Below are 27,083 nucleotides of genomic sequence, written 5' to 3' on the forward strand. Positions count from 1 at the left end.
TTTTATGTGCTATACACACGCACTGTAGACGTACTGAGCTCACCGGTAATTCTGATTCAAAGCCCAGGTGTAGTGCCACGCTGGCACAGGCCCAGCTGGATGATCACGACTAGGGGTCAACCTGCCTTGTTGATGCTCCTTTCCCACAGAACAGGCTGGATACCTTCCATCACCTGTCTTCTTGACATTCCTCTGCATTTTCTCATACACAGTGCCTCGGAAAGACTGCTGATGCAGTTCCTCTTCTGCCTGGGATGCCTCCAGAGACACAAACAGCAATGGCAAGTGACAGCAATGGCAGTGCTTTCACTCTCTGAGAAGCAGTGGACAGTAAGCATCTTCCAACTCCAGGTCTCTTCTAAGCCCCATCAGATGAGCTGTCCCAAAGAGGCAAAAGGACATTGGATTTCTTCCAGTCCTCAGGCACCTCTCCAGTTCTCCACGGCCTTTCAAAGGTGATGGAGAGCGGCCACGCAATAACATCCATCAGCCACCTCAGTACTTGTCATTGTATCCCATCAGGGCCCATGGATCTGTGGATGTCAAGTCTGCCTAAACAATCCGTAATCCAATCCTCCTCAACCAAGGGAAAGTCTCATCTCCAGGCTCCAAGATTCTTGAGGGCTGCCCTTAGCAGCAAAGACGGAAGCAAAGAAGGCATTCAGTAACTCTGCCTTTTCTGTAGCCTTTGTCTCCAGCTTCTTCCCCACCCCCCCAATTCAGGAGTTGGTCCACATTTTCCACAGTCCTCCTCTTGCTAACAATGTATTTGAAGAAGCTCTTCTTGTTGTCTTTGTCATCCCTTGCCTGACTTATTTCCAAATGGCCTTGGCCTTCCTTGCACATCCCTGCACACTCTGAGAACATTTCAATATTCCTGCCAAATGGCCTGTCTCCTTTTCCATATTCTATGTATTTTCTTCCTCTGTTCGAGATTTGTCAGAAGCTCCTTACCCATCCATGCAGGTCTCCTGCCCCCTTTCCTGGACCTCTTTCTCCTTGGGATGCACTGCTCTTGAGCTTGGAGGAAGTGATGCTTGAATACTAGCCAGTTCTCCTTGAACCCCCTTCCTCCTAGGGCCTTTACCCATGGGATTCCTCTAAGTTGGTCCTTGAATAAGCCAAAGTCCACTCTCCTGAAGTCGAAGGTTGCAACCATGCTTATTGCCTTCCTTCCTCCATGTAGAATCCTGAACTCCACCATCTCGTGGTCACTGCAGACAAGGCTGACCCCAGCCTTCACATCTCCAACCAGTCCTTCTTTGTTGGTTAGGAAAAGGTCCAGTAGGACACCCCTCCTCGGTGGCTCCTCCACCATCTGTGTCAAGACGTTATCATCAGTGCTCTGCAGGGGCCTCCTGCACTGTATGTGCCTATCTTTCCAGCAGGTTTCCAGTTATCTTTGTTCTCCTCAGCCACAACATTGTGGTTGTGTATCCTGCCAACTGCGCCAATTGTAAGAGCAAGATGGAGGCAATGCCTGGACCCCCAGCAGGGACACAAACACAAACACGAGGCGCACTGTGGTCATTTATTACCTCTGTGTCTAAATGAGGATTTCCCAGCAGCTTCCTGATCGAGTCAATAAAGGTGTGGGGGAATCCAAGGGAACTCTCAGCATCGGTCCATGGTGAGGAACGCTGCGGGGGGCACTAGAAGGGGTTTTTATGTACTATACACATGCACTGTACACGTAAGGAGCTCAACGGTAATTCTGATTCAAAGCCCAGGTGTAGTGCCACGCTGGCACAGGCCCAGCTGGATGATCACGACTAGGGGTCAACCTGCCTTGTTGATGCTCCTTTCCCACAGAACAGGCTGGATACCTTCCATCACCTGTCTTCTTGACATTCTTCTGCATTTTCCCATACACGATGCCTCAGGAAGACTGCTGATGCAGTTCCTCTTCTGCCTGGGATGCCTCCAGAGACACACATAGCAGAGACAAGTGACAGTAATGGCAGTGCTTTCACTCTCTGAGAAGCAGTGGACAGTAAGCTTCTTCCAGCTCAGGGTCTCTTCTAAGCTCCATCAGATGAGCTGTCCCAAAGAGGCCAAGGCAAGCAGGCTTGCAGGGTTTGTTGCCATACTCATGTTGCACTGCTGGACACTGCTGGCCTGTGCCCGCCTCGTGTGGGAAAGGACAGGGACACCACCCACCACTCTCAGCAGCCATTCCTCTGGGAGTGGAGACTGTGCCCACGCATTTCCTGTTGGGAAGGCAACAGGCTGAATCTCACACCTGATGCAGCCCTTGTGCAGCCACAGGATGCTGGAGGAATTTGTGCTGGAAGAGTTCTCTGGAGGTAGTCTGACCCAGTTCCTGCTCCGAGCAGGCTCAGATTCAAAGCTATCTGTGACCTTGGTCCTTCAGAGACTGCAATCATTCCTCTGGCAGGAGGAGAAGGCTGTTGAAATCTTTTCCAAAAGCTCCCCATACATAGCTTGTTCAGTGCCAGATGCAGCACCCAGTCAACACAGGAAATGGCATATGAAGATGTGCCATCACCATGGTTGTACAGCCTAAGTGTCATCACTCTCACTCAATCCCTTGAGCACCCAGTGGTCCTCTGCTGGGCCCAGGAAAGATTTATTTACCCCCAACTCTAACATGTCTATTGGATTTTTTCCCCCTATTCTCTGAAAACCTTCATGTTCCTGCAGGTTGCAAGAGGAAAGGGGTCAGGCAGCACTGGTGTTCCCTGATGGGCTTGAGCCCCCTTCCAGAGCTAGCTGGGAGTTACACCTTGTTCACGTGCACAGGGAACAGTCGATTGCCAGCTGGGAGTGTGGAGGTGGAAGGAATTTTCCCCCAGGACAGACTGACAGCAGTCCCTGGGAGGCAGGAGTCTTCTTCCTCTGTAGCACTGAGCACGGCCCATTCCCAAGGTTCCTCTGGGCCATTTCAGTCTAGGGACTGCTGCTCTTGCAACACCAAGAAACCAGCTGTGCCCTGCAGCTCAGTGTCTCTCCGTCCTGGGGCACCTTGGTAGCAGGAGCTCAGGCACTTCCATCTCTTCCACATTCTTGGCATGTGCTGGCTTTCACAAAAACAAATGTAGTGTGAGAGGTTGAAGGCTTGAGGCTCCATCAGGAGCTGCCACTTGTCAGCTGTCCCTGCACTCATGCAATAGAAGTGCAGGGTTGTTCCCTTCTCCTAGCTGTGCTTTTTGTGTCATGCGGGTGCTGGCTGTGGCCCAAGTGCTTGGTCCTGCAGCTGTGCTGTCAGGAACTGCCGATACCCTCCTGGCTGTGGGGCTTATCATGCTCACAGAGGATGGCCAACAAGGGTGGCCACCCTCTGCAGCAGGGTCACACAAGGGACAGGACTAGACATGGCAGCAGGCAGGAAGCACACCAGGAGTCCCAAAACACACAGAGTCCAACTCTCCTGCCCTCCATTCCCTTCCAACCCTCCTAGGCCTTGCAGCAGGCGATGCCCCTGAACAGCCAGGCACAGCCCTGCGCCTGCCCACTTCCCACCTCCAGGAAGCAGAGGGCAAGTGCTCTCCCAGGGGCTCACCACGCCAGCTCTCATCTCGTTCTTTTACCTCACATGCCCTCACAAGCGCAGAACCCCAGCAGGTCCCTGCTGCTGGCCTCAGGGCTTCCGAGTCATCAGTTTCCTCAAGATAACTTCCCCAGCCATTTGGCACTGTTGCCACATTAGGTACTTGGATAAAAGAGACTGCCCAGTCAACATCCATGACTGTCTGCCTGCTGCTGGGCTCTCAGGGACCCAGAAGGAGATGACCTCCCAGTCACCACCACAGACATGTCTCTATCACTGGTCAATAACCCTCTGAGACAGCAGGCACCTCACGATAACTTCCCCCTCCATGAGACAAATGCTGACCTCTCAGCTGCTCTGGCACAAGTGAGCTCCAAAGGACATGGCCCAGCCATGGACCTGCTGGTGCCCCATCAGCTGCTCAGCTGCAAGTCACCTCACAGTCCCCTCTCCAGGCACAGATCTGCTCTGATCCAGTCAGTTCAGCAGTCACAAGTGACCTCACCATCACCAGCCAAGCGTTGTTCCTTCAGCTGGCCTATCAGGTACTCAAGCAGAAGTGACCTCATCATCAAGAGTGGAGCCACGTGCCCCCAGATGGCCTGGCAGCTACTGCCAAAGAACTGATTTGATACTAGTTATTTTCTGTCATAGCTCTGGCAGAGAGCTGTGACCTCCCTGCCCACCCCCTGGTTACACAGGTATTGCTGCCTGCAGCTCCCGCTGCCTCCCCTGCAGCTCAATCAGCTCCTTAACAGCCTCCCTGACTCCCCTCCTGGCCTCACAATGCTCACAGTGCAGTAAAACACCCTTTGGATACCAGTTACTACTCCAAGAGAGGACTACCTTCGGCCTATGCTTTGAGAGCTGCACAGGAGCTGCAGGACACGCCACCGCCACCACACTGGCCAGAGCCAGATCCCAAAGGCAGACCCACTCCCAGGGAAACCTGGCCATGGATTGCTGCCCACCCTCCACAAAAGGAGGGAGCTGGCCCCACAGGAGCCCTGGGGCTCAGGGCATCTCCAGCCACAGGACCCAGGAATCCTGGCTGCCACCTTGTCCCCTAAGACAGATCAGACCCTCAGGCAGGGCTCTTGTGGCACCCACACCCTGTTCAGCTCCTGCCACAGCTCAGGAGCAAGAGCCATTTTTGCAGTTAACCATCTCTGAGCAAAACCTGGGGCAGCAGTTCCTGATGCCCTTATCCTTTGTGGAGAATGACAGGAGCATTGGGAAGAAGGAAAAGTGGTCTCGGCTGATGGGCTGGGTCCTCCACCTTGCTTGCCCCCTTGCCCTTGGCTCATCTGCCCAGCTGGAGAAAAAGGTCGCCCTTCCTGTCTCATCACCCCAAAATCCTCTCCAATACATCCCTGCTCCTCTGACTGTCAACAAGAGGCCCAATGTACATCTTCTTCCCCCTCCTTAACCCTGGACCAGCTCCAACGGGCAGCAGTGGGGAGCACATGAGCAGTGCTCATGTGGGAAGTGAGGGCATGGCTGTGTCACTGGGGAGACCTCCCTGTGATTTGGCATATCCTGCTGTGACCCCTGCTTGTGTCATTTGGGGGGGCTCAATAGGTCACTGCCATGTAGATGGCATAGCCAGGGAGAGAGCTGAGACATTTCCCCTCATGTCCTCTGGATCAGTCACTGCTCCTCATGCCAGTCATGTTCCAAAAATTTCCAATACATCCTTCAGGAACGTCTCCAAATGATGCCAAAGGCTCTGAAATCTCTCAGATGGGGCACTGGAGAGGTCACTTCTGTGGCCCTGCACTGACAGGTGACTGCACTGGGGAGACCTATGCAGTTCCCTGGGCCTTGGGGATTGGTTTGGGGTCTGGCCTTTTTCAAGGACAAGATCAAAGTCATGTGTTTCTGCTGTGGGTCGCTCTTTTTGTAGAAGTAGAATGCGGGATAATATGGGATGGAAACCGTCTTCCTCCATTAGGCACCAAAGCAGGCTCTTTGGTTTTAGAAGTCCTCAGCAAGGTTTCCGGGTCTGAGGCACTTAAGAGAGAGATGATAGGCCAGACAAGAGCAAACATGTCCTTAACAAACGTCCTCTGAAGGGCTTTCTTCAGGACCCTGGGCAGCAAACCAGGGGACATTTTCCCATTACCCATGAATGTTGGCCAGGTTTCCTTCTGACTGAGCCTGTGGAAAGGTATTTCTCATGTTGGACCTCAGTAGGTCCGTGGGCTTTTCAGTATCACCTCAGGGCAATGCTTCTCCTCTGCGTGCAGTCCCTGGCACCCAGGATCCCCCCCAGCATCCTGGCTCTTTCAGGGGGGCTGTACAGTCGCGGCTCCCTGCATCTCCCACTTTTTTGACCCTGGGCTTCTCAGGACATGCCCACACGCTGCAGTGCTGCTGCCCAGGCTCCATGCAGAGCCCGTAAGGCTGTGCAATGCCTCAGGACCTGCATTTTGGCATTGTGTCTCTATCTACCATTCCCATCTATCCAAAATGTTTCTAGTAGGGCTCTATCCCTTGTGTAACTTTTACCTCTTCAGAGGCACCTTGGACTTAGCATACTGTTGATTATTTTTTAATGAAATTGTATGGTGCTTTATTTTATTATATTTTTGCAATTAAATGAAAAAAAAAATCTGTGTCTATATGTGGCTAGTTTTCTAAGGAAAGCAGGTGGGAATTGAGGCATATGAGTTGTAATATTCAGCTGCTGCTTTCCGTGGAAGAAGGTTAGCTTTTAAGACAAGTGATGTAAGACTCAGGTAGCTGATGAGAGCAATGGCAGTGTTGGGAGATGGGGAGGAAGATGGCCCATTCAGTGCCTGACCTCCGGGATACTGATTTTCCTACATGCCCTGACTTCAGTAGGAGACACTCTAGATCAAACACAGAATTGGGAAGCTGAAGAATGATAATCATAAAAAAAAACTTTAAAAGCATAAAGATCTTGTATATTATTGAAATCTCCATCTTTCAGCTATGCTCCTGAAAATTACTCAGTTAACCATGCAAGACTTGGAGAAAATTATAGGGAGAGAGGAGGATCATCAGGATTTTTTGCATTTTATTGAGCCCCAAGGTATATTTGGTACTCAGTCCTACCTGCTGTTGAGCGCTGTTTCCTCTATCTTGACTGTTCAGCACTCATTGGTGTCTCAAAACATGACCCCCCTCACTTATAGCATGAGGGGCAAGGAGCTCCAGGAGGCAGTGAGGAAACTGATTCAGCTGGTTCTAGTTCAGCAGGAATGAGCTGCCCATCTCTCCTCACAAATGATTTCCTGTTTTTCTGAAGCAGCTCTTGTGCTTTGGGAGTTCTGTCTGTGATAGTCATGTTTGTGCACAGATATTCGAATTGATGACGCTTCTCCAGAAGCACAAATACCCTCTGTGTGACCCAGAGGCCTTCTGTAAGGGCAAGGGCACCGCCTGCGAGGGTGTCAGCCTCAGCCCCGGCTCACCTTCCCGTAGGGAGCAGGGGTGCCCAGCGTGAGGGGGTGTCCCTGCGGCGTGGAAGCTTTACACAGCTCTCTCCCGCAGAGCAGGGGGGCTGGAGCTGCCTCCTGCCACGTCCTTCAGCTTTTTCTCCCCCTCTCTGACATGCCCGTCCGCTGTGCTGCTGGTGCAGCCCTGTCCATCTCCTCCTGGCCTCCGCCAGGAGCCCTGTGGCTGGAGGTTTGCTCTGTCCCCCACCTTCTGGAAAAGACCCTCTTGCTCTTTACAACAGAGCAACCTAGGATGTGCCCCGCTGCGTGCTGCAGTTGCTAGGGCAGCGATGACGTGCAGAAGCTGTCCCTGATAGCTGGCTCGCTTGTCTGATGATAGCACAGAGGCAATCGGTGACGTGTGGCGGATGTCACTGCTGGCTGACTGTGACCTGCCCCTTGGTGGCAGAGGGCCAGCAGCCCCTCCCAAGGCCCCGGGTTATTGCGCAACCCTGCGCGGTACTGTGCTAGCCTGCTCCCAGTTGGGCACGGTCGTCTTCTCCTGAGGTACCCTGTGTACCCCAAGGGCGCTGACGATGTCTTGTGCCTGGGAGAGAAGGTCCAAGCACTGCTCAGAACTCGGGGAAGTAGCTGCTTACGTCCCCGACCTCATTTTATCTGAGGACTTGAGGCACGAAGCCCGTTGCATTCAGAATTTTCATGGAGTACTGCTCTTTGCAGATGTCTCAGGTGGGTCCAAGGCTTGTGAAGGGCGGGGGTTGAGAAGAAGTCAGAGACATGAGGCATTGGGACTTTCTGGGCCTTTGGGAGCCCGGTGCCACCTCTGGCGGAGACTGCATCAGAGGAGGCCTCTTTGCTGCTGCCATCTTCCACTTTGGGAGAAGTAGAGCTCAGAGGTGGCTGACGTCAGGAGGAACAAGGGGCTCCAAAAGAGGAGAGGCCTGGAAGAGGCTGGGAGTCAGCTAGTTGAGCTCAGCAGAGGTACCCAGTGCTAGGCACTCCTCCACGGGCTGCAAGAGCGCGTGGGCCGGGGGCCCCTGCTCCAGGCTGTGTGGTGTGGGAGAAGGCACGCTGCCAGGAGCAGTGGCCAATGCGAGAGTGGTGGTTTCTCTTGGGTGGTGCAGGCTCGTTGTCACAAGCCAGGTCAGGGCACGATGTAATGCGCACGCTCTCTGAGGTGGGAGCGTGAAGCTGGCGGCCAGGTAGGCACCTGCTGATTCCTCTGTGCCTGTTTGTGCCTCTTTGAGGTTTCACTGCTCTGACAGAGAAGTTTAGCCAGAGCGTCAGCCTCGAGCGGGGTGCGGACGAGCTAATGCAAACGCTCAATGACTACATGGGCGACATTGTGGAGGGTAAGTGCCATTCTGCAGGACTGTCTGGGACGGTGCCATGAGGCTGCTCTTTGGGAGAGCAGAGAGGTGCGCTAGGCAGCCTCCTTGCGCGTGCTGGGGGTTTCTGTGGGCGCTGAGGGCCACCGAGAGCAGCTGGGCTCTTGTGCTGGGGGACACTGGTGCTGAGAAATGGGTGTGTTATCTTCAGTAGCTCCTTTGGGCAGTGCCCAGTACCATAGGCACCAGTGCTGTGGTGCCTGTGAGCAGTGTAGAGGCGGGGCTGGAGCTGTGCTTTCCTGAATGGTGCCCCACCAGGCACCACTGCCCTTGTGCTGCTCGGGCAGCAGAGTGGCTGCTTCCGTGGCTTGCTTGAAGAAGGTGCAGAGGCAACTCTTCTCTTGCTTTCTTTCGCCTGCAGAGCTGCTGGGCTTTGGAGGAGACATCTTGAAGTTTGCAGGTATGTCTTTCTAAATGAAACTTATCTCTGTCTGCTGCCACTGCAGAGGCGTGCTAGGGGAGAGGACAGAGTGAGCTGTGAGCTGGCAAAGCCCAGAGGGGAGGCTCTGTTGGCACGCAGGTGCTCCTGGGGAGCTGCCACCGCGGTGCCCAAGTGGGAAGCTGCAGTGAGACAGGGCTGGTGTGGAGGTGTTGGGGAGGCAGCCTGGGAGCTTGGGGGTTGAGGCAGCATGGTAGGAAGGAGGGGATGAGAGAGGCCTCTCATCTCTGCCCTGAGTGGGATCGGCTGCGGGGGTGCCAGTGTTCCTGTAGCCACACTGTGCACCTTCATCCTCTGTAGCTGCTGTTGTAGCTGGCCTGGGGGAGGGGAAGGCATCCCTGTGCCAGAGAGCTGTAGTTGAGGAGGAGGCCTTCCGACGAGTGCATCTTCCTCAGCACGCCTGCCGGTTCCTGCTGTCCGTGCAGGGGGTGCAGCTCAGGGAGCATCAGGTCTCACGAGAGCCTTCCCCCATTCCCCTGCTTTCTGCAGGGGATGCTGTACTGGTGCTGTGGAGAGTGAGGGAAACACAGCTGAGAGACACCATCAGCCTGGTGCTGCAGTGCTGCCGGCAAATCCAGGAGAAGTACAGCGTCCGTGACACAGACGTGGGTCTGAAGCTCCGACTGAAGATAGGTATGGGGTGTGCTGGATTAGCTCTGCCGTGTGTGGCTCCATGGCCCTGTGCAGGGCCACAGGGTGCTTTTCCGCCTGGGGGAGAGGTGGTGATCCCTCGTGGGGCCAGTGGAAACCTTCTGCCTGGAAGGCTGTTGTGTGCTCTCAGGCAGCCGCTTACAAGCTGCCTGCACGCACCCTGAGCAGACGGCCAGCAAAGGTGCTGGTGTGCTGGGCCTCTGGGGTGCTGTAGCTGTGAAGACTTTGTCAGTGTCAGCTTCACATGCCTCTTTCTAGGCACCCGTTTCAGGCCCCTCTGTTGGCAGGCCCCACTTTGTACCCCCTCCCCATCGACACTCCAGCTGGACTCCATAATGAAGGATGGGTGCCTCCAGCTGAAGCAGCTCAGAGGAGGAGCCTGTCTCCAGGGTTGAGCTTGAAATGGAGCCTGTGGAGAGTTGCCACTGTGGGAGGCTGCAGAGGTGCAAGTGCTCTGTGCCTCAGTTGTGCTTGTCTCTCCCCAGGGATCTCTGCAGGGCACATGTCGCTGCTGACTGTGGGAGACCGCAAGGAGCAGCACTTCCTGATCCTTGGCAAGGCCATAGGTGAAGTCTGGCAGGCGCAAAACCTTGCAAGTGCAAGTGATATTATCCTGTCAGCCAGCTGCTGGGAGCTCTGTAACCAGAGCCAGGTGAAGAGCAAGAGAGTGAAAGGCCAAGGAGCTGTGAAGGTGGGTGAGATGGCCTCTAGAGCTGTTTGTGGCACCTGGAGCTGGGGGTGGGGGAGGAAGGTGTGCGAAGGCTGAGGAGATGGGCGTTGTGGGGGTTGTAGCTGTAAAGAGGAGATGGAGAGCTGTAGCTGTTGCCCTTCCAGCCGAGGGTTAGCTGTGGATTGTGCTTGCTGTGTTTGCGGTGGGGTCAGGAGGGAGTGTCAGGGTTTGGCCCTGCTGGGGTCGTGGCAGTGTTCTGTAGATGTCGGGGTGCGTGGCTGATGGCTGCACAGCTCGTGTGCTGCTGATGCCAGTGTTTGTCTGGGTGCAAATCCAGCAAGGTGGCTTTGCTACACGGGGATCTCCTCCTCTTCTCTGGGAAGCGAGGGCGGGATGGAGGGAGGGTAGGATGCATGCCCTGGGACTCCTGGGGAGGCCGATGGCAGTGCTTCTGCTGTGTGTGCCTCCAGGTTACAGGCGTGCAGCGGATGTCTGTGTCGGAGCGCGAAGACCTTTTCTCCAAGTTCACACGAGCCCAGCTGAACTGCCGTTCTCCTGAAATGCCAGGTGAGTGCCCCGGCTTTGCCTTGTGCTGTGCCTGCCCAGAAAGATGGGGACTGGCTTGTGGAGGGGCCGCTGGGGCCTGGCCTCTGCCCTCTCCCCCTTGCAGTTAGTTAGTGGTTGTGCTTGGGGTGCAGCTGCACTCCAGCAGAGGCACTGGCTGCTTCCTGCTGCTTCCAGGGCACTGCTGTGGCTGAACACCTGCAAGAGGAACACATAGGCAAAGGGCGGAGGATCTTGCTCCCCGAGCTGCAGTGCCAGCCCCTGCTTTGCGAGGCCCCCGTAGCCAGGCTCGTAGCGCCCTGCTGCCAGTGACCGCGTGTATTTTCCTTGCGTAGGCGTCCTGAGGCCTGCGGTTACCTTGGCCCCTCATCGTGCTCAGGGGAAGGTGCTGAGGAAGTACATCCCAGCCAGTGTCCTGCGCAAGGTATGGCCACGAGTGCTGGGAGGTGCCTTTTAGGGGAGAGGGGAGAAGATGTGTGTTGCAGAGCGGCAGTTCTCCAGACAGCAGGTAAGGCAAAGAAAATGCCCCCGTATGCAAAAACCTGGGAAAGGAGTGCTGCAGGGGCCAGAAACCTGCCGACTGTGTGCTCCTGCAGAGAGCGCCGGGGGTGAGGGTGGGGTGGATTGCCCTCTGCATTTTCCACCGGTGTTGTTCTGGCCATGGCCCTGGGGTAAGAGAGAGCTGCCTCTGGAGAGGTGACAGCGTTGCTGAGGGTGGCGCCTTGTGTCCATCCATGCCCAGTGCCTTCTTGCACCGTTGTGTGTCTGCCTCGTGCAGGCTGACGCCTGCTGTGCACTGCGAGGAGGCTTTCTGCATTCCTCTGAGAGCGCCCGCTGCTGCCGCTCTGTGCGCTCTGCCTTGGTATCTGCTGCAGGCAGGAAGCGCCCAGGGCGAGCTGGCTGGTGGAGGTGGCCCGCTGCTGTCTTCCAGATTGACGACAGACAGCCCCTGGCGTGCCTGTCCGAGCTGCGGCCGGTCACCTGCCTCTTTGTGAAGCTGCAGTTTGCTGCCAAGGTCAACCTAACGCAAATCTGCAAGGCTATCCAGGACAGCAGCGTGCTGATTTCGGAGATCCTCCATCCTCACAAGGGCGAAATCAACAAAATCTCCATGTTTGATAAGGTGAGCGTGGAGGAGCAGTGCCCCCGCGCACGAGGGCGAGGGTGGTGGTGGAGAGGAGGGAAGCGGCTCTGTCTCTCGCACGGTGGGGAGAGGGGAAGCAGCTCTGCCTCGGCGTTGGGAGCGGTACCCTGTGTCCTGGGGTTGCCCTGAAGCTCTGCTGCGGTCGGCGGAGGCTGGAGTCTCAGGGCGGGAAGGGTTTGGTGCAGGCGTTGAGGCAAGGTGTGCTGCCTCTGTCCTCGGCAGGGCTGCACGCTGCTGTATGTGTTTGGCCTCCCTGGAGGAAAGCTGCCCTGCGAGAGCGTTTGCGCCTTGGAAAGCGCTATTAAAATCTCCACCGCCTGCTCCGGGAGGCCGGGGAAAATCGAGTGAGTAGGGAGGCGTGCTGCCTGGGACGGCCTGGGGCAGGGGGTGTGGAGGGCGGTGGTTTCTCAGAGAGACGTGCCCTCTAGCTTGGCCTCCTGCGTGACGGGGGGGAAGGCGGCAGTCCCCCCAGAGGCGGCAGATGTCCCGGGGGTGTGCCCCATATCCAGGGGAGTTCCTGCAGCCACCACAGGCCCGGCACAGCCCAGGAAGGAGGCAGCGCAAGGGTAGCGGCCTCCCATGGGCCGGGGGCAGGCCCCGGCGGGTCCCTGTGGGTACACCGGGACGAGGCCACGGCGCCTGACCCAAAGGCGCTGCCTCCGCAGGCAGGGTGCAGGGAGCTCTGCCTTCCCCCGGCCCATGAGGAGAGGGCCTGGGGCCTGCTGGTGTCAGGAGGGCATCTTGGGCACGCCGTGGCTCGGGGGCCTTAGGGGAAGGGTGCCAGAGCGCCTGGCTGCTCTGCACACGCAGCCCGCTCAAGCTGGCGTGTCCGCTGCCGGGCTCTGCCGGTCCCCGAGGCCTGTGCTGCTGGGGCAGATGGCAGAGCACGGGGACATGGGGAAGGGGTGGCGGTGGGCAGGCAGGACTGCGCAGGGGCGCTGCTGAGTCCCTGCTGCTCTGCCTGCGCCTCAGGGCAGTGTCCGTGGGGGTCACCAGCAGGACGGCGTTCTGCGGAGTCGTTGGCCACTGCGTCAGGCACGAGTACACAGGTACGAGGAGTCCGTCTGCGGAGCGGGTGCCCGGGCCGCGTCTCTGACAGGAAGAGGCAGAGTGTCGGGGAAGAAGCTGTGGGCCCTGGGCGCCGGGCCAGGACGAGGGCTTGGCCTGCGGTGGCACGTCTGGACCGGCGGAGGCGGAGCGGGTCCTGCTGTACGACGGGGGATGGGCTGTGAGCCTCCTTGTTGCTCTCGCTTGTGCTCAGCAGGGTTTTGTGCTGGCCTGTGCTGCAGGGGCTGCAGCCGGCAGCCTGGAAGGGTGGTGCGGGTTGCTCTCCTGAGTATGTCAACGCATGCTCTCTCTCTGTGGCAGTCATGGGCCAGAAGGTGAACCTGGCTGCCCGGCTGATGGAGCACTACCCGGGGCTGGTGTCCTGCGATGTGGCGACCTATGCAGCGTCCCGGCTGCCCCGGTCTTACTTCAAAGAGCTGCCGAAGGCCCAGATGAAGGGGGTTGGCGATCCTGGCACTGTCTATCAGTACCTGGGGATGTCGCAGACGCTGTGAGTGTGCTCTTTGAGCAGGCTGCCTGGGGGCGTGGAGGCACACAGGGTGCAGCCTTGGGGAAAAAGAGGAGCTGTGCAGAAAGAGGCCAAGCTGCTGCCCTCCCCAGACCTCCCACCGCTGTGGCTGAGAAGAGGGAAACCATAGGATGGCCGTGCTTTTTGCCTGTTCACCTTGGTGCCTGTTGCTGTTGGGAGAGTGGGAGTGATGGCGTAGGGGTGGAGAGGGCTCATGGGAATCCGTAGGCCCAGAGGGCTTGCAACTCTGCTTTCTGCCCTGTGCTTGCTTGCTGGCACACAAGTGGCAATGCGGTGGCAATTGTGACCCACCCAGGGGGTATTATCTCGGCTGCTTCTGAGCAGGAAGCTCTTGGAAAGCACTTGGGTCCGTGCTGGTCCCCTGGGAAAGTGTGGGTGGCCGGGCCTGTGTTCCTGCTCGCTTGCTGGTGAAACTGGAGCTGTTCCTCTGGGCCAGGCTTGTAGGTTCTCTTTGGATGATGTTTTGGCCTCTGTTGCTTGCACGTTGATAGCGTGTGCTGTGCCAGTGTGGTCAGAAGCCCTTGGGCTTCTATGTGCTGGCAGTTTTCCCTGTGCTTGTTTGGTGTTTGCACTCTCTCCTGAATGAGCGTGAACTTTGGTGGTGGGAGCGTGGGCAGGCTGCCATTATGCTCAAAGGAAGAGTGGGTAGGCAAGAGTGTGTCCTCAGCTGCACACATGACTCTCTGTCCTCCAGATTCTGCCTCCTTCACTGACTTTTGTTTTTCTCTCCCCCTGCTAGCATATTTGGCCTGGATCTTATGGAGGAGAGGTCAGAGTACGGCCCCTTGCTCGGTAGGTGAATGCCTTGCTCTTGTGTATGCCCATTTCTTGCCCTTGGTAGCTGCTAGTACCAGCCTGGGAATGGAGATGCTTTTGCAAGGGATGGTGTTGCCTGCAGTGGCCATCAGGTTTGGGCTCATAGCTCGTTCGTAAGGTTGGAGTTGGGCCAGAAGTGGAGGTGGGAATCAGAGTGAGACGCCTAGTGCTTCCTGCCTTCCGGCACCGTTAGCGTGTCAGGAGCTTTCAAGTATACAGTTGCTCCCAGGCTCTTGCAGGAAGGTGGGACTGTGTGTGCCCTAAGGCAGGCCTAGCTGCAGAATTGTAGCTGTTGGGGTAGGAAGGAGCCCTGGGTGCAGGCAGGCTCGCAGGTGTGGTGGAGGGAAGGTGCAGTGGCAGCAAGAGGGAAGGCTGCCCAACGTTGTTGGCTTTTGAGCTCTCTACAGCAGCTTGCTTTTTGTCTGCCTTCACAGGTCGCGAGGAGGAGATTGCCCTCTTTGAAAGTGCCTTGAAAGCCTACGGGACTTGTCGCGAAAGCAGCATCCTAGCGTTTGAGGGTGTGCTTGGCTCTGGAAAGAGCCATTTACTCACTGAGCTGGCATCTTTGGGCCAGGCTGCTGGCCACAGGTGAGTGTTTTGGAGCGCTACGTGTGGGACACTTCCCTTGCCCATCCACTGATGTTCGTGGCATCCTCGAGCCCCTCTGCTAGTGCTGCTGGCCGTTGGCCTGCAGCATCCCTGAAAAGCCTCCTGGAGCCGCTGGTATGGAGCAGCTGCACGCTCTCCTACTAGGTCTCGCGGGAGCTGGAAGTAGCTTGTGGAGCCAGGGCTGTTGCTCTTGCAAACTTAGGCCAGGCTGCAAGGGCTGACAAGAGCCCAAGCTGCGTGCTTTTCATGCAGCTGGAGAGTAAAGAGAAGAAAGATGCTGGGGGAGGCGGGAGTGGTGTGGTGGAGCTGCCAGAGAAAGGCTGCTTGCCCTTGGGCTTCTATCCCCAAAGGCCACTGGGGCGGCCAAGCCTTCCCATAGTGTAGGAGGCAGATGGCAAAGCTGTGGCATTCAAACACAAAGGCCCAACTTGCTCAGTCCTTGCTTCTTCAGCTGGCAAGTTGCTGCGCAGGGGGAGGTGCTGAGAGCTGTGGAGACACAGGGTGTGGTGGTGGCTCTGCCAGGGGCTTGGCAGCAATTGCCTCTCTGTGGCTTTTCCTTGTAAGACGCGGGAAAAGCTTGGCCCTCTGTGAAGCACTTGGAGGTGTGCGGAAGAAGAGTCCGTCTGGGGCTGTATGTCCAGAGCTCCCTTGCAGACAGCCCTGGATGACGTGCCTCTTCTCTGACAGTTTTGCCTTGGAAGTCTGCAGCTCTTTGCGTTGCTCTCTGAATCTCGGTCCCTTTTGCTTTTGTGTGGCAGGGTGGTGGCCGTGGAACTGACAGAGCTAAACCTGAAGCAGGTCTACTCTGCCCTCCGTATGGTGCTGGCCATGGCCCTGGGCCTGCAGGCATGTCAATCGTGCAGCGCCAGACAGCTTGTGCTGCAGACAAAGCTCCAAGGGCTGATGGCAGAGAGCAGCTACTGCCTCCTCAACGACGTCTTCCTCGTTAAGGTGAGAGCGAGGCCCTCTCTGGCCCTGGCAAAGGGCTGCTTGTGAGCTTTTGTAGTTTGGAGGCTCTGGTGGGGAGTCGCTTGGCTCCCTGGAGGGAAGAGCAGGGGCATATAGCTCAGGCTTCTGTTCCTGAGCGCGGTGGGCAAAAGGCACTGAAGAGCAGCTTGGAGATGTGGCTGATGACCTTGTGTTGAGCTGAGTGCTGTGTGAGTGGTCTGCTGCCTCCCGGGGCAGCCATCACAAGTGAACAAGCAGAGGGCTTCTGTTCTCAGCTCCCGGGGGTATCCGCACTGCGTTGTCTCCTTGCAGCTGTGTTGGGGAGAGGGCTGATGGTGAGGCCAGGAGAGGCATTTTGCTGGGTTGGTGTTGTGTGGTGGGTAGGTGTGCTGCAAGCCCTGGAAGGCTGTTTCTCTATGACTGTGCTTTTCTGGGCAGTTTCCCCTCTCGATGGCAGTTTCCCAGATGAGTGGCACTCAAAGGCAAACAGAGCTGGAGTTGGTTTTGAAGAAAGTGCTCCAGAAGGTGAGCTCTTCTCTCCCTCGGGGCTCAGAGGAAGACACCAGTGCCACAGGCAAAGGCTTCAGGAGAGTGGTGGGAGCTGGCAGGAGGACGATGTACCTGAGTCCTTACCCTTCAGAGCCCAAGCACCCCTGCCCATAGCCCCGATACCTTTCCTCCCATAAAGTTGGTGGGCACGTGCTCGAGAGGAGCAACAAGGTTCTTCTGTCCTACTTTGCACAAGAGGCCTTAAAGTCTCAGAGAAAGTGCAAGTCAGTAAGATTCTGAATGCCTAAGTAGCTGGGGAGAGGAAAGAGGCTTCAGAGCGTTCTCTCCGTCTCTCTCTCTCCCTCTCTGTCTGGAGAGGGAGGGAAAGAGGCCAAAGTTGCTGCTATGGAAGCTACTTGAGAACCCATCAGAATCCCCGCAGAACAAGCTGTTTGTTTCAGACTCTTGAAGAAGATGGCGTTGTATTTGTCATTGACAACGCCCACTGCATCGACTCTCCCTCCTGGAGTCTGATGTGGAGCGTGCTCAGGGATGTCTCGATCTTCATGGTGATGAGCTTCGCTGCCAGTCACTGCAGAAGACAGAGGCTTTGCAAAGCTGCCGTAGACATCCTGAAGTTGCAGAAAACCAGTTGTGTTCGTCTGGGAGAGCTGAAGCCTTCCGCTGTAGTCCAGAAAGCCTGCCAGGCGCTTGGAGTTGTCAGCCTGCCCCAGGATCTAGAGACGTAAGTCACAGGCAGGGCCTGTGAGCTCTTGCTGAGGGCTTGAAGCTGTGCAGAGAGCCAAAGGGAATGAAGCCCTAGAAAAGGCAGTGCAGGGCTTCTAGAAGGGCCAGTGCCTCTAGCCAGTGGGACATACTGGCAGTCGTGAGCTGCGAGTGGGCAGCTGCCTAGGCACAGAGCATGGGAGGTGTCCAGCCTTCTGTGTTGCACTGGAAGGCAGGAAGGAAGTGGTCCTGCATGCTGGCATGGCTCAGGGGTGGCAAAGGCATTAGTCTGCGTGGTGAGGCTTTGCGGGGTGATTCACCGGGGCAAAGGTTCTCACCGGTGCCGGAGAGCATCGAGGCTGTTGGGGACATGAAAGACAAGGCTTGCTTGGGGCTCTATCTGCACTGCTTTTCCCGAGGATTCCAGCAAAGGCTGTATCTTCTGGGTGACTCAGGTGCCAAAGCCCGTGGGAGTCGTGGCCCTTTCAGAAGTGAGGTGGAGCTGTGGTGAAGACATTGGTTTCGGTGCTCTGCCCGAGTGGCTCAGCGCCCACCTGAAACGTGTGCGTGTGCGCCTGCCTTTGCCTGTGTCAGTGAGTGCTGGATGTGCTCCTTTGCAGGTTGCTGACGCAAAGAAGCTACGGCATCCCCTATTACTGTGAGGAACTGCTGCGCTACCTTCTTGGCCACGACATGCTCTTGTTCCACCCACTGGGGAAGGATGAGAAACGAGAGGACAAGTGGGAGAGCCTCTTCAGTAAGCACCTTTGTGGCCGACTGCCTAGTTGCTGTGGTGCATTTTCCCCAGCGCATTCTTGCCCGAGGCTTCCCCTGTGAACTTGGCACTGTCAGCTCTTCCAGCCATACAGAGCATGGTGTGGATCAGGTGTGGGTTTGTACAGGCCATGCTGCTGGGACAGCCCAAGCCGAGGCCGGGGAGTTCTGGTGTCTTTGAGAGGACAAGCAAGGGTGCCATGGCAGCCAATTTCAAAGGAGGAGCAGAGCCGCTGCCTGGCACTCAGATGAGTGCTGGTCTTGTCGTGAACTCATAGGAATGCAGGTGCTTCTTCTGGGCCAGTGTGGTGAGTCCTGTGGCTGGAATGTTCCTTGTGCACAGCCACAGGGCTGGATTGAGTCCGTCAGTGACACATGGTGCCAGGTGCTGTAAGGCCTGCTAGGGGTGAATGCTAAAGGGTTGAGGTTGGAGGGAGCTGAGGGATGTGTGGTGGGAGGCATTTAGAGGACCAGAGAGAGGGCCTGAAGAGTTCAGTGTGTTAGCGAAAACACTTGAGGGCAAGGGAAGGCAAATGGATGCCTGGAGTCCACAACGCCTGGTCTGCTGCTTCAAGGAGAGCTCCTGCTGGGGTCAGGCTCTTCTCTATATGGGTATACGGCACTGGTGCACTTTATGTTCCTGCCGCACACCGTGTTTGTTGGTCAGAAAAAACTTCTTCATCAGCAGGTGGTCTGAGGACTCTGGCTTTTGTGAGCCCCTGCTGTCCTTCTCCTCTGCCTTATAGGCCAAAGCGTAGTTTGAAGCCTGCCTGAAGGGGTGGGAAAGAGCAATTTCTGTCCCTGAGCACAGTTGCTTACGAAGCTCCGTGTGCGGGGCGAGGGCAGGCAGGCGCAGAGCAGCCTGACCGCAGGCTGGCATTGGGCATGCTCTGGCTAAAGAGAGAGAGAGATTAAACACAAGACCCCGGCTAGGCACAAAGCGGGGCATGCTGCTTCTGCCTCTAGCATGCCCCACGCGGGTGGATTTTCATGGGGACATCAGAGGTGCTGCTGTCTGACCTGTGGAAAATCCCTTCTTTGGCCCTTTGAGTCGCCGCCCAAATTCTTGGGATGCCCTGGAGAACTCTGCTCTCTGGCCGATGTAGGCGTGTTAGTTAATAGGCATTGGAATGTGCGTGTATTTCCCTGGGCAGAAGGCAAAGAAGGTCACTTGCAAAGAAGTCTGACATCAAACCCAGCAGAGGCGAGGCACAGGCCTTGGGAACTTGAATGACAAAGTGTGAAAGCCCCCAAAGGTGCTACTAAGTGAAGGCAGCAGTGATAACACGACCTAGGGATGAATGCCGACCAGCTTGCCATGGCTCTGGCAGCAGCCCTGAGTGACCCCCGATTTTGCATTTGCACTGGCAAGGTGCCTGCCTCTGGGATGACGGCAACACTGCTGCCTTCTGCCTTGAGGCGTTGCCTCCCCAGTCAGGAGGTCTGGAGCCTTTGACTTGGGAGTGTTTGGGGAAACTGCCTGGCAACAGCTAATGTTAGGGAAGGGCTATGAAACAAAGGTATGCAAGGGAAGTGCTTTGCTCATCTTAGCGAGCATGTTTGGTGCAGGCCAAGTGCATGAGCCCACCTGAGGCAGGCCTTGTTCCAGCTGAGGAGGATTTTGTGGTGTTTGCAAGCAGGAAGTCATGACATGAATTGTCTCTCTTTGCTAATCGCTTTCTCCTGCTCCCTTGTGCCGCTCAGCTTCTGTGACAGAGCCTTCAACCACCGCAGCAGCATGGAGCTCCAGCGCGGGGAAGGACCGCAGGGTGTGCACCATGAGGCCGGACGTGACCCTGCAGAACACTGTACTTCCCCCTACATTGAAAGGTGAGGGGCTGAGCCGCGCTGCAGCAGCTGGCAGCAGTGCTGGGTGCCTTTTCCAGGGCCCGAGGTGGAGAGTGTGCGCCTCGGTGTGCTGCAGAGTTGAGCCTCTCCCCTCTGGGACTCTGCTGGGCAGGTTGCTTTGGTCCCGTGGGATTGTCCACACAGAAACCTGCATGTTGTCTGCTCTGAGTGGGGTGGGGTGGGCAGGGAGCGGAGAAAGGAAGGTATTGGGAGCAGACTGTTCTCAGCAAGAGAAAATGCATTGCCAGGGGATATTTGTCATGGCTCCGACTGAGCTTTGAACTAGGCTTGGCACCTCATTGTTCTGTTTGTAATTGCTCCTGCTCGTGTGGGCCTCAAGGCACTGAAGCCCAACCAAAGCCTCTTGCGAATCTCTCTTTGGCTGTTGTTTTCTGGGCTGGCCCAGAAATCGCCCCATTTCTAGGGGGTGCTGATGGGAAGCTGTGAATGAGCATGGCTGCCCTTGAGCCGAGCCCTGGCCGAATGTGGGTGGCAGAAATGTCCCCCCTGCCCAAGTGTTCTTCTTGAAGCAGCTGCTTTGTCCAAGAAGGGGAAAGTCTTGCGTGACCAAGGGAAATGCGGGGTTGTGGGGAGTTCTGAGCTGGCCTCAGCGGTGCAGGAAAAGCTCTCTGTCTGTGTGCCCTGTGGACATAAATAGAGCGCAGAGCTGGCAAGATGCATGCCCGGACATATGCATGTGCTGGATGCTGCCCTGCTCATCCGTGGTGGGGGAGCATTCATCTGAGCATCTCTGCTTTCCCGCGTCCTTGCTTCCTGTGAGTCAAGCAGGAGCAGAGGCATCTTGAAGACACGTGCCCTGGGTTGCAGTTGTCCAAGGGGCTGGGTCCCTAGGGAAGAATCTACCCTCTCGAGTGTTGCAGCTAATGCAGCCTGTGATGGTGGGGAGTGGGCAAGGGAGAGACGTGTGGCTTGCTTTTGGCAGGGATTGCGCTGACTGAGCTGGACAGCATGAAGCCCTCGGAGCAGATGGTTCTGAAGTGTGCAGCCATCCTAGGGCCGCTGTTCAGCACGGAGCTTCTGTTCCACATCCTTCCCAGGTGGAGCAGGGCCAAGCTGAACAAGGCGCTGAATGCCCTGGTGAGATGCAACATCCTCAAGTGGCTGAATGCTGCCAAGGGGGCAGAAGAGAGCAGTGTTCCCACCGAGGGGTCAGGCACCTCTCTGGAGGAGGAGAGCAGTAAGAGGTGGTAAGGGGAGCCTGGGAGCACTGCAGGCTGCTGCTGCCGCTGTTTGTGTCCCTGGTGGGGCTCCCCAGAGAATGCTCCCTGCCCGGAGGAGGTGTGTAATGCTCATGGCACCCCGGGGAGTTAGGGATGGGTTGTTAAAAGCTCTGACGAGTCTGTTTCCGAGGAGCCTGTGCTTTGTGCTGGAGGGCAATATTGTAGTGAGGTGCTGCGAGTCCCTCTGCTGCCCTGCCTGCAAGCGTGGCTCATAGCCCATGTAGGAGAGGGAGTACGAAAGCCCTGACCTGCTGACCCCGCCTCCCGCTGTGTGCAGATGAGGGATTTAGTGTGCGTTGATCTTTATTGTCCCCTAGTGCCGGGGTGGGAGGCTGGGAGTGTCTTGCAGAGTGGGCAGAAAGAGCTGGCTGTGTCTTGCTTCTGCGGCTGGCAGCATCCCCAGCTGCCGCCTGAGCGCAGCTACACAGCCTGTTGGCAGGGAGAGCAGGCCAGCAGCCTGTTGCGCTGGCCGTGCTAGTGTGAGGAAGGCAAGGTGGGCCCTTTTGCTGTCTGGCCCGGAGGCTCTGAGTGCAGGAGCGCTGGTTTCCTGCCAAGGGCCTACGCCAAGGCCTGTCTTTCATGGTGCAGCTATGGCATGCCTGAGCTCTGGCCCCAGCTCTGGCCCCAGCTCTGGCTGATGGGAAGCCCCGTTGCCTTTCAGATGTGCAGAAGTCATCCGTGGAGGAGAGCAAGCAGAGGGCGAGGCTGGAGTCTGGCGTGCTGGCCTTTTGCGCCCCGCTGCTGCAGGAGGCTGCGTACGAGCTGTGGCCAAAGGGACAGAGGGTGGCCCTGCACCACAAGTGTGTGGCCTTCCTGGAGAGGCACGCGCACAAGTGCCAGTGCTGCGGGGGAGGCGACTTTGTTGCCTTCCACCGCTTGGCCCTCGGCAGCACGCAGGAGGCCGAGAGCGGTGAGGAGCATGGCAGCGACTGGTACTGGCGCAACTGGGAGGCCTCCCTGGCGACCAGCGAGGAGATGAATTCGGACGAGCTCCCCGCCTCTACGGGTATGCTGTGTGCCCTGCTCTGGAGTCTGGGTCCTGCCCACTCCGGATGCTTCCAGTGCAAGGCAGATACTGTTGTAGGACTAGTTCATTTCTCCACTGAGCACAGCTCCACAATGAGAGCGATGATGTGTCCACAGCGCAGCGCCTTTCTCCCCTTGCGTGTCCACCTGCATTTTCCCAGAATTATGGGAGGGCAGCCCATGGCTCAGCAGGCTGAGGTGTATTAGCTAGTGTGTCTAGTACACTTGGTGAAGCTGGGTTAAGTCTGGAGTTGAGCCCCACAGTGGAGGCAGATGTCAGGGAAGGAGGTGGAGAGGGAGCTGCCGCCAGTGCCTTTGGCTCTGCTCTTCCTCCCTCGGTGCTACAGAATGGCAAGAAGCAGCTCTATGGCATGTGCAGTGAGGAGGTGTTTAATGCCATGCTTTCTTTGCAGATGCTTCAAGTGGTGTGCCAAAAGAGAAGAGCTTCTTGGAGGAGATTTTTCGGTGAGGAGCCAAGGTTTTGAAGATGATTTTTGGGGGCAGTGGGGTGAGGGTGTGCAGAGGAGATAAGCGGAGTTCCCCGCTTGGGCTGCCCATTGTGAGTCTAGCATTGGCAAGAGCAGGCCTGTGAGAGGCAGCTGGGTTGAGATGGCCATGGGGATGCGTATCTTTGGGGAAGCCAGTGGGATCCCAGTGCTGATGGTGATTTGGAGTGGAGCAGCCCTGGCTTTCTAGCTGTTAGAGAGCAGTGTTGCAAGCTGTGCAGGGGCAAAGCAGCTCCTGGAGGCAGGGTGGCTTGTGGAAGGGCACAGAAATGCCAGCTGGTCTCCCTGCCTGCCTAAAAGAGCAGTGCTCCTCCAGAGCAGGGGCAGCAAAGGCACCAACAGGATCAGTGCTCCTGCTGCTTTGTTACAACTATGGCCAATGGAATGGCTTGCCATTGCTGAAAAGGGGAGCTGTTGCTTCTCATGCCGGTTCTGCCCTGCCTGAGTCCACTGTGCCTGTGCTCTGGGGCCCCAGGGCTCCTCAGAGTGCCCAGCATATACTGGTCAATGGGCCCGCAATGTCAGGGAACAAATCTTGCCAAAGCATGCTGTGTGAGTGAGTTGTCCTGACTTTGCTTGCCATGCGGGGAGAGCCAAAGGTCTTGAGGGAGGAGAGAAGGCGAGAGCGGAAGGGAGGAAGGAGCATGGGGGAAGTCATAGCAATGATGGGGGGCTGCGGCCCGCTCCGGAGTCAGTGGTGTCAGTTGTAAGCTGGGAGGGCCCAGGGAACTCTGGGTGCAGGCCACTGTTGTGTGGGGTAGAAAGAAGGACTGAGTGAGCTCCCTCAGCACGCCTGGGAAGGCTGTGGAACCCACAGCTCCCGTGCGGTGCCTTCGTGCGTGTGGCCTCGTGCTGTGCTAGAACGTGTCTTTAACGTAGGCTGAAGGAGCGGTGTTGGTGATGCTGGTGTGTGCTTTGGTGTCTTCTTTCTCTGTGATCTTGTCTCCAGAGCGGCAAAGCAGTTTCTGGCTAAGACCGAATGGATGCACAAGGTGCCCAGCAAGACCCACTGGACGCAGGGTGTGGAGTGTTCCTGCAGCTGCAAGGCCATTGTGGACTTGGTGCTTGTGCCCTTGGCTCAGCACTACATGGCAGTGGGCAATGACGCCAGGGCCTTTTATTATCTGCTGGAGGGTGCGGCTGCCTACTTGCACGTCTCCGACAACTACCTGGTGAGTTGCCGTGCTTGCCAGAGCCCACTGCCCATGGAGTCCTCTCAAGTGCCTTGCCCTGAGCAAGCCCATTTCCCCACTGCAATAGGGCCTGCCTGGGGGCCTGCCTTTGTGGGGACTCGGGGATGAATTGGTGGGAGGGAGACCCAGCGTTTGCCTCCTGTTTGCCTCTCCTGTGGCAAGAGAGACAGGGCCGTGAAGCAGCCCCTTGGTGCAAGGTGCACCTCCCAGGAGGTGATGCAAAGGAGTGCTTGTGCGCATGGTGTGAGAGGCAGCGTGACTGTGCTTGGGTGGGCATCACCAGGGACAGATGCAGGCCTCCTCAGCAAGATGCTGGAGGCACCTGGGAGTGCTGGGGCTGTGGACAGGCTTGGCAGCGATGCTCAGCTGCTCTCTGTGTGCTTGTTCAAAGGCCTTCCGGAACCTGAAGAAAGCAGAAGTGCTGAGGACCTTGGTGTCTAAGAAGGGAAACTCGCTTGCTTGCTTTGAAGAAGCCACTTTGCTGAGCCTCAAAGGAGAGGTAAGGTGACAGGGTGGTTTTGGTGGGCTCCCCCGGTGGGTGGAGTTGAATGCTTTCCTGTGGGGTAGGGTGGGGTGGGGCAGGCTCTCCCTGGCCCACTTAACTGCGACTGCTCTCGGCCTGCTTTCCTGGGGCCCCTTTGCCCCCTGGCCAAAACCAGCTGAGGTCCTGGCCTTGATTCCGCCAGAGACATGCAATTGGTTATGTGCTGAATCGGAGCCCTTTGGGAGCCTTTCCAGTATCCTTGTTCTTAGCGTTCCCAGTAGCTGGGAGGCTCAGGATTCCCAGCTGTGCCTGGGGCTGCTTGATGCACTGGGGATGAGCTTTTGTGCCAAACAGGACTGCCTTCAAAGCCCTTTTGCTGTGCAGGTCTGCTACCATATGGGACAAACGGAGCTGGCGAAGACAATGATCAGGAAGGCATTGAGCCTGCTGAAGAGGAAATTCCCCACGACCTGCACTGGCGCCGCCTTGCAGCTTGTGCTGGAAAAGTCAGAGCATGCCTCTCACAAGAAGAACAGAGACTGCTCCATTCCTCAGGAGGCAGGGTAAGAAGTAGAAGGGAAAGCAAAGGCTCCTCTAGGCAGAGGGAAAGCTGCTGAGGGAGCTGGAGGCTAGTGGGTGGAGCAGCTGTGGGTTGTATTGGGCAGCTACTGGGGTGTTGGCATGGGAGATGGTGTTGGTGAGAGCAGGTGGTGTTAGTGGGGAGTAGAGTGTGGGGAGGGGAAGGGAGTGTGCTGGCAGGAGCAGGAGGTGGGCCTGTCGGCGTAAGCGCAGGTGAGCTGTGAGAGGGAGGAAGCTCAGAGGCTGTAGCCAGGTGCAGGCCTCCCGTGCAAGGCCCCTTTTCCTCCCGGTGGCCAGCTTTGCTTGGCCTGCCTAGGCTGTAGTGCCAAGACACCATCTTTAGCAGTCACGCTTCCTGGGTGGTACTCCTTGGTTCTGCCACTTGTATCGCTGCGGCCGTGCCTGTGTCAGCTGCCCTTCTGCAAGGAGGTGCAGCCATCTCCTCCATCCCCATGCTTCCCCCGCCCCGTGGGACTTGGCACAGTGCGCCTAGTGGCTGTGGCCCAGCAGTTTCCCTTGTGTGGCAGGAGGCAGAGGCTCCCCTGGCTGTTCCGGCAAAGCCACTGCCTGTCCTTACTGCGGCAGCCCTTCAGCCTGGAGAGCGCCTCCGGCAGTCGGAGGCTCTCCCGCCTGGCAGCACTCATGAAGGTGAACACGGCCGAGGAGTCCGAGGATGCGAGTCACGTGAGTGCCTTCTCTCTGCAGCAGCAGACCCGTCCCTGACACGGCTCCTTTTCCCTGGCCTGGCAAGAGTACCAGCAGGGCCTGCCCCCGGCAAGAAGAGCCCAAAGATGGACGTGTGCCTGCCCTTTTCCGGATGAACTTCCAGAGGCTGTGGGTTGCTGCTGCTTTTGGTAGTCCCTCGCGTTGGATTTGTGTCCTAATTGTGAGCATGGAGGTGGTTCTGGCTGTAAGGCAGCACCACTGTGTGTATTCTGTAGTTTCCTCGTGGCTCTTGATAATGCTGGTGTGCAAGGCCGGGGGCCCCTGTCTTGGCACGGCTGCAGTTAGCAGTGGCAGTAGGAAGAAGAGTTGGTCGTATGGGTGCGCGCTGTGAGAGTGGAAGAGAAGAGAGAAGCTGGCAGCTGGGTTGTGGGCTGTCCCCTCCAGGCCAGGGAATTGCCCTGGAGAGACAGAGTCGTGTGCATTGTCGTGTTTGGACCCTTCTAGGTCCTCTTGTCCTACCTGGAATATGCGCTGTGCTGCCAGAACCTGGGCTGCCGGGAAGAGTGGCTGCAATACGGGCGGGCGGCCGTGCAGCTTAGCGCTGAGGTGCAGCTCTTTGGAGGAGGGGTATTAAACACAGCCAGCTTTGCCCAGGCCCTGTCCCATCTGACCCTCAGCCTGGGAAATCTGCCTCTGTCCATCGACGTAGGTAGGTACTGCCCCCGCCGCCTGCAAGAAGGCATCTCTGCCGAGAGAGCCGGTGCAAGTCTGCTTGTTCTCTTCCCAGGCTATCGTGCTGAGAGGCTCTGCATGGAGCTGCAGAAGCCTGACCTGGGCTGCGTGGTTCTCAGGACCCTCTTCACGGCACTCTTTCTGCAGATGAGGTAATCCCAGTGCTGGAGAGAGTGGGGGTTGCGCAGTGTCAGGGGTCAGGGACCTTTGGGTGAGAACAGGCCTGATGGAGAAAGTGGGACGGAGTTGGGAGGAAGAGCAAAGAAGGGAAAACAAGGGAGAGAGAGGTGCTGGGAAGGGGAGTGGGAAGTGTCTGGAGGTGCTGCCTGGTCTCCCAGCCCGTGGAGGGGCTCCCTGGAGGCTCGTGTTCCACCCCAGGTACCCGGAATGTGAGGCAGTGCTGCGCAGGCTAGAGAAGCAGGTGTCTGGAGCAGATGAGATCGTTGGGCAGGCATGCTTCTTCTGCTGCTGCTTAGACCTCTTGCTTGATGCTGGTAAGTGCTCAGTGAGGAGGGCCCCCGAGAGCCTGTTTGCTGGGCAGGCAAGGCTGCCCCCCTGGACCTGTGGGCCAGAGCTGGGGGCTTTGTGCAAGGTATAAACAGGCAGAGCCCTCCCAGCACAAGCAGAAGTGCACCGTCAATACAAGACTTCCAGAGACTAGAGTAGACAATACAAGAGTTCTGCCATTTTTCCCTGTCCTCTGGAAACACGGAAACAGTTGTGCTGGCCAAAGCAGTTTTCCTCCTGGTAGAACAATGACCCCAGAGCCTCCAGCAATCCTTGTATTTCCTCCACAGAGCTTTCCGCTGTGCGCATTTCTCTCTTCACCTGCATCCTCGTTATTTTTATTCCCTTTTGCATTTTTAACATGGGAGCCAAGAGTAATTTGACAGTGCTTTCAGTTATGCTCTTTCCTAGCTGTGTTTTGAGATTGCCCCTTCTGAAAGCTCTTCTCCGCCTCGCTCTGCTCTGGCTCCCCAGGAAGCAGGGCTAGCAGCACTGGCATGTGCCTGAGCAGGAGGCACCTAAGAGCCTGTGCTCTGGGGTCGCTGTCATT

General features: G+C 57.1%; 1 protein-coding gene across 1 annotated transcript in view; it reads left to right on the forward strand.

The window, feature by feature from the left end:
- The first annotated feature begins 1,550 nt into the window (after positions 1-1,550).
- Positions 1,551-27,083, forward strand: part of LOC134154603 (adenylate cyclase type 10-like) — a 30,221-nt gene continuing 4,688 nt past the window's right edge. The window contains exons 1-30 of the mRNA XM_062601280.1: positions 1,551-1,630; positions 1,726-1,752; positions 7,502-7,665; positions 8,184-8,288; positions 8,686-8,724; positions 9,253-9,396; positions 9,900-10,105; positions 10,555-10,651; positions 10,984-11,072; positions 11,580-11,771; positions 12,015-12,136; positions 12,765-12,841; positions 13,161-13,350; positions 14,129-14,181; positions 14,640-14,793; positions 15,573-15,765; positions 16,201-16,287; positions 16,713-16,996; positions 17,598-17,734; positions 19,456-19,581; positions 20,543-20,797; positions 21,502-21,846; positions 22,280-22,331; positions 23,322-23,544; positions 23,957-24,064; positions 24,434-24,612; positions 25,156-25,312; positions 25,799-26,003; positions 26,082-26,178; positions 26,405-26,520. Of these exons, the coding sequence (XP_062457264.1) occupies positions 1,551-1,630; positions 1,726-1,752; positions 7,502-7,665; positions 8,184-8,288; positions 8,686-8,724; positions 9,253-9,396; positions 9,900-10,105; positions 10,555-10,651; positions 10,984-11,072; positions 11,580-11,771; positions 12,015-12,136; positions 12,765-12,841; positions 13,161-13,350; positions 14,129-14,181; positions 14,640-14,793; positions 15,573-15,765; positions 16,201-16,287; positions 16,713-16,996; positions 17,598-17,734; positions 19,456-19,581; positions 20,543-20,797; positions 21,502-21,846; positions 22,280-22,331; positions 23,322-23,544; positions 23,957-24,064; positions 24,434-24,612; positions 25,156-25,312; positions 25,799-26,003; positions 26,082-26,178; positions 26,405-26,520 (4,303 nt within the window). The remainder of the gene's footprint in view (positions 1,631-1,725; positions 1,753-7,501; positions 7,666-8,183; positions 8,289-8,685; positions 8,725-9,252; positions 9,397-9,899; positions 10,106-10,554; positions 10,652-10,983; positions 11,073-11,579; positions 11,772-12,014; positions 12,137-12,764; positions 12,842-13,160; positions 13,351-14,128; positions 14,182-14,639; positions 14,794-15,572; positions 15,766-16,200; positions 16,288-16,712; positions 16,997-17,597; positions 17,735-19,455; positions 19,582-20,542; positions 20,798-21,501; positions 21,847-22,279; positions 22,332-23,321; positions 23,545-23,956; positions 24,065-24,433; positions 24,613-25,155; positions 25,313-25,798; positions 26,004-26,081; positions 26,179-26,404; positions 26,521-27,083) is intronic.

This window comes from Rhea pennata, unplaced genomic scaffold (genome assembly GCF_028389875.1).
Source record: "Rhea pennata isolate bPtePen1 unplaced genomic scaffold, bPtePen1.pri scaffold_32, whole genome shotgun sequence".
NCBI classification, from domain to species: domain Eukaryota; kingdom Metazoa; phylum Chordata; class Aves; order Rheiformes; family Rheidae; genus Rhea; species Rhea pennata.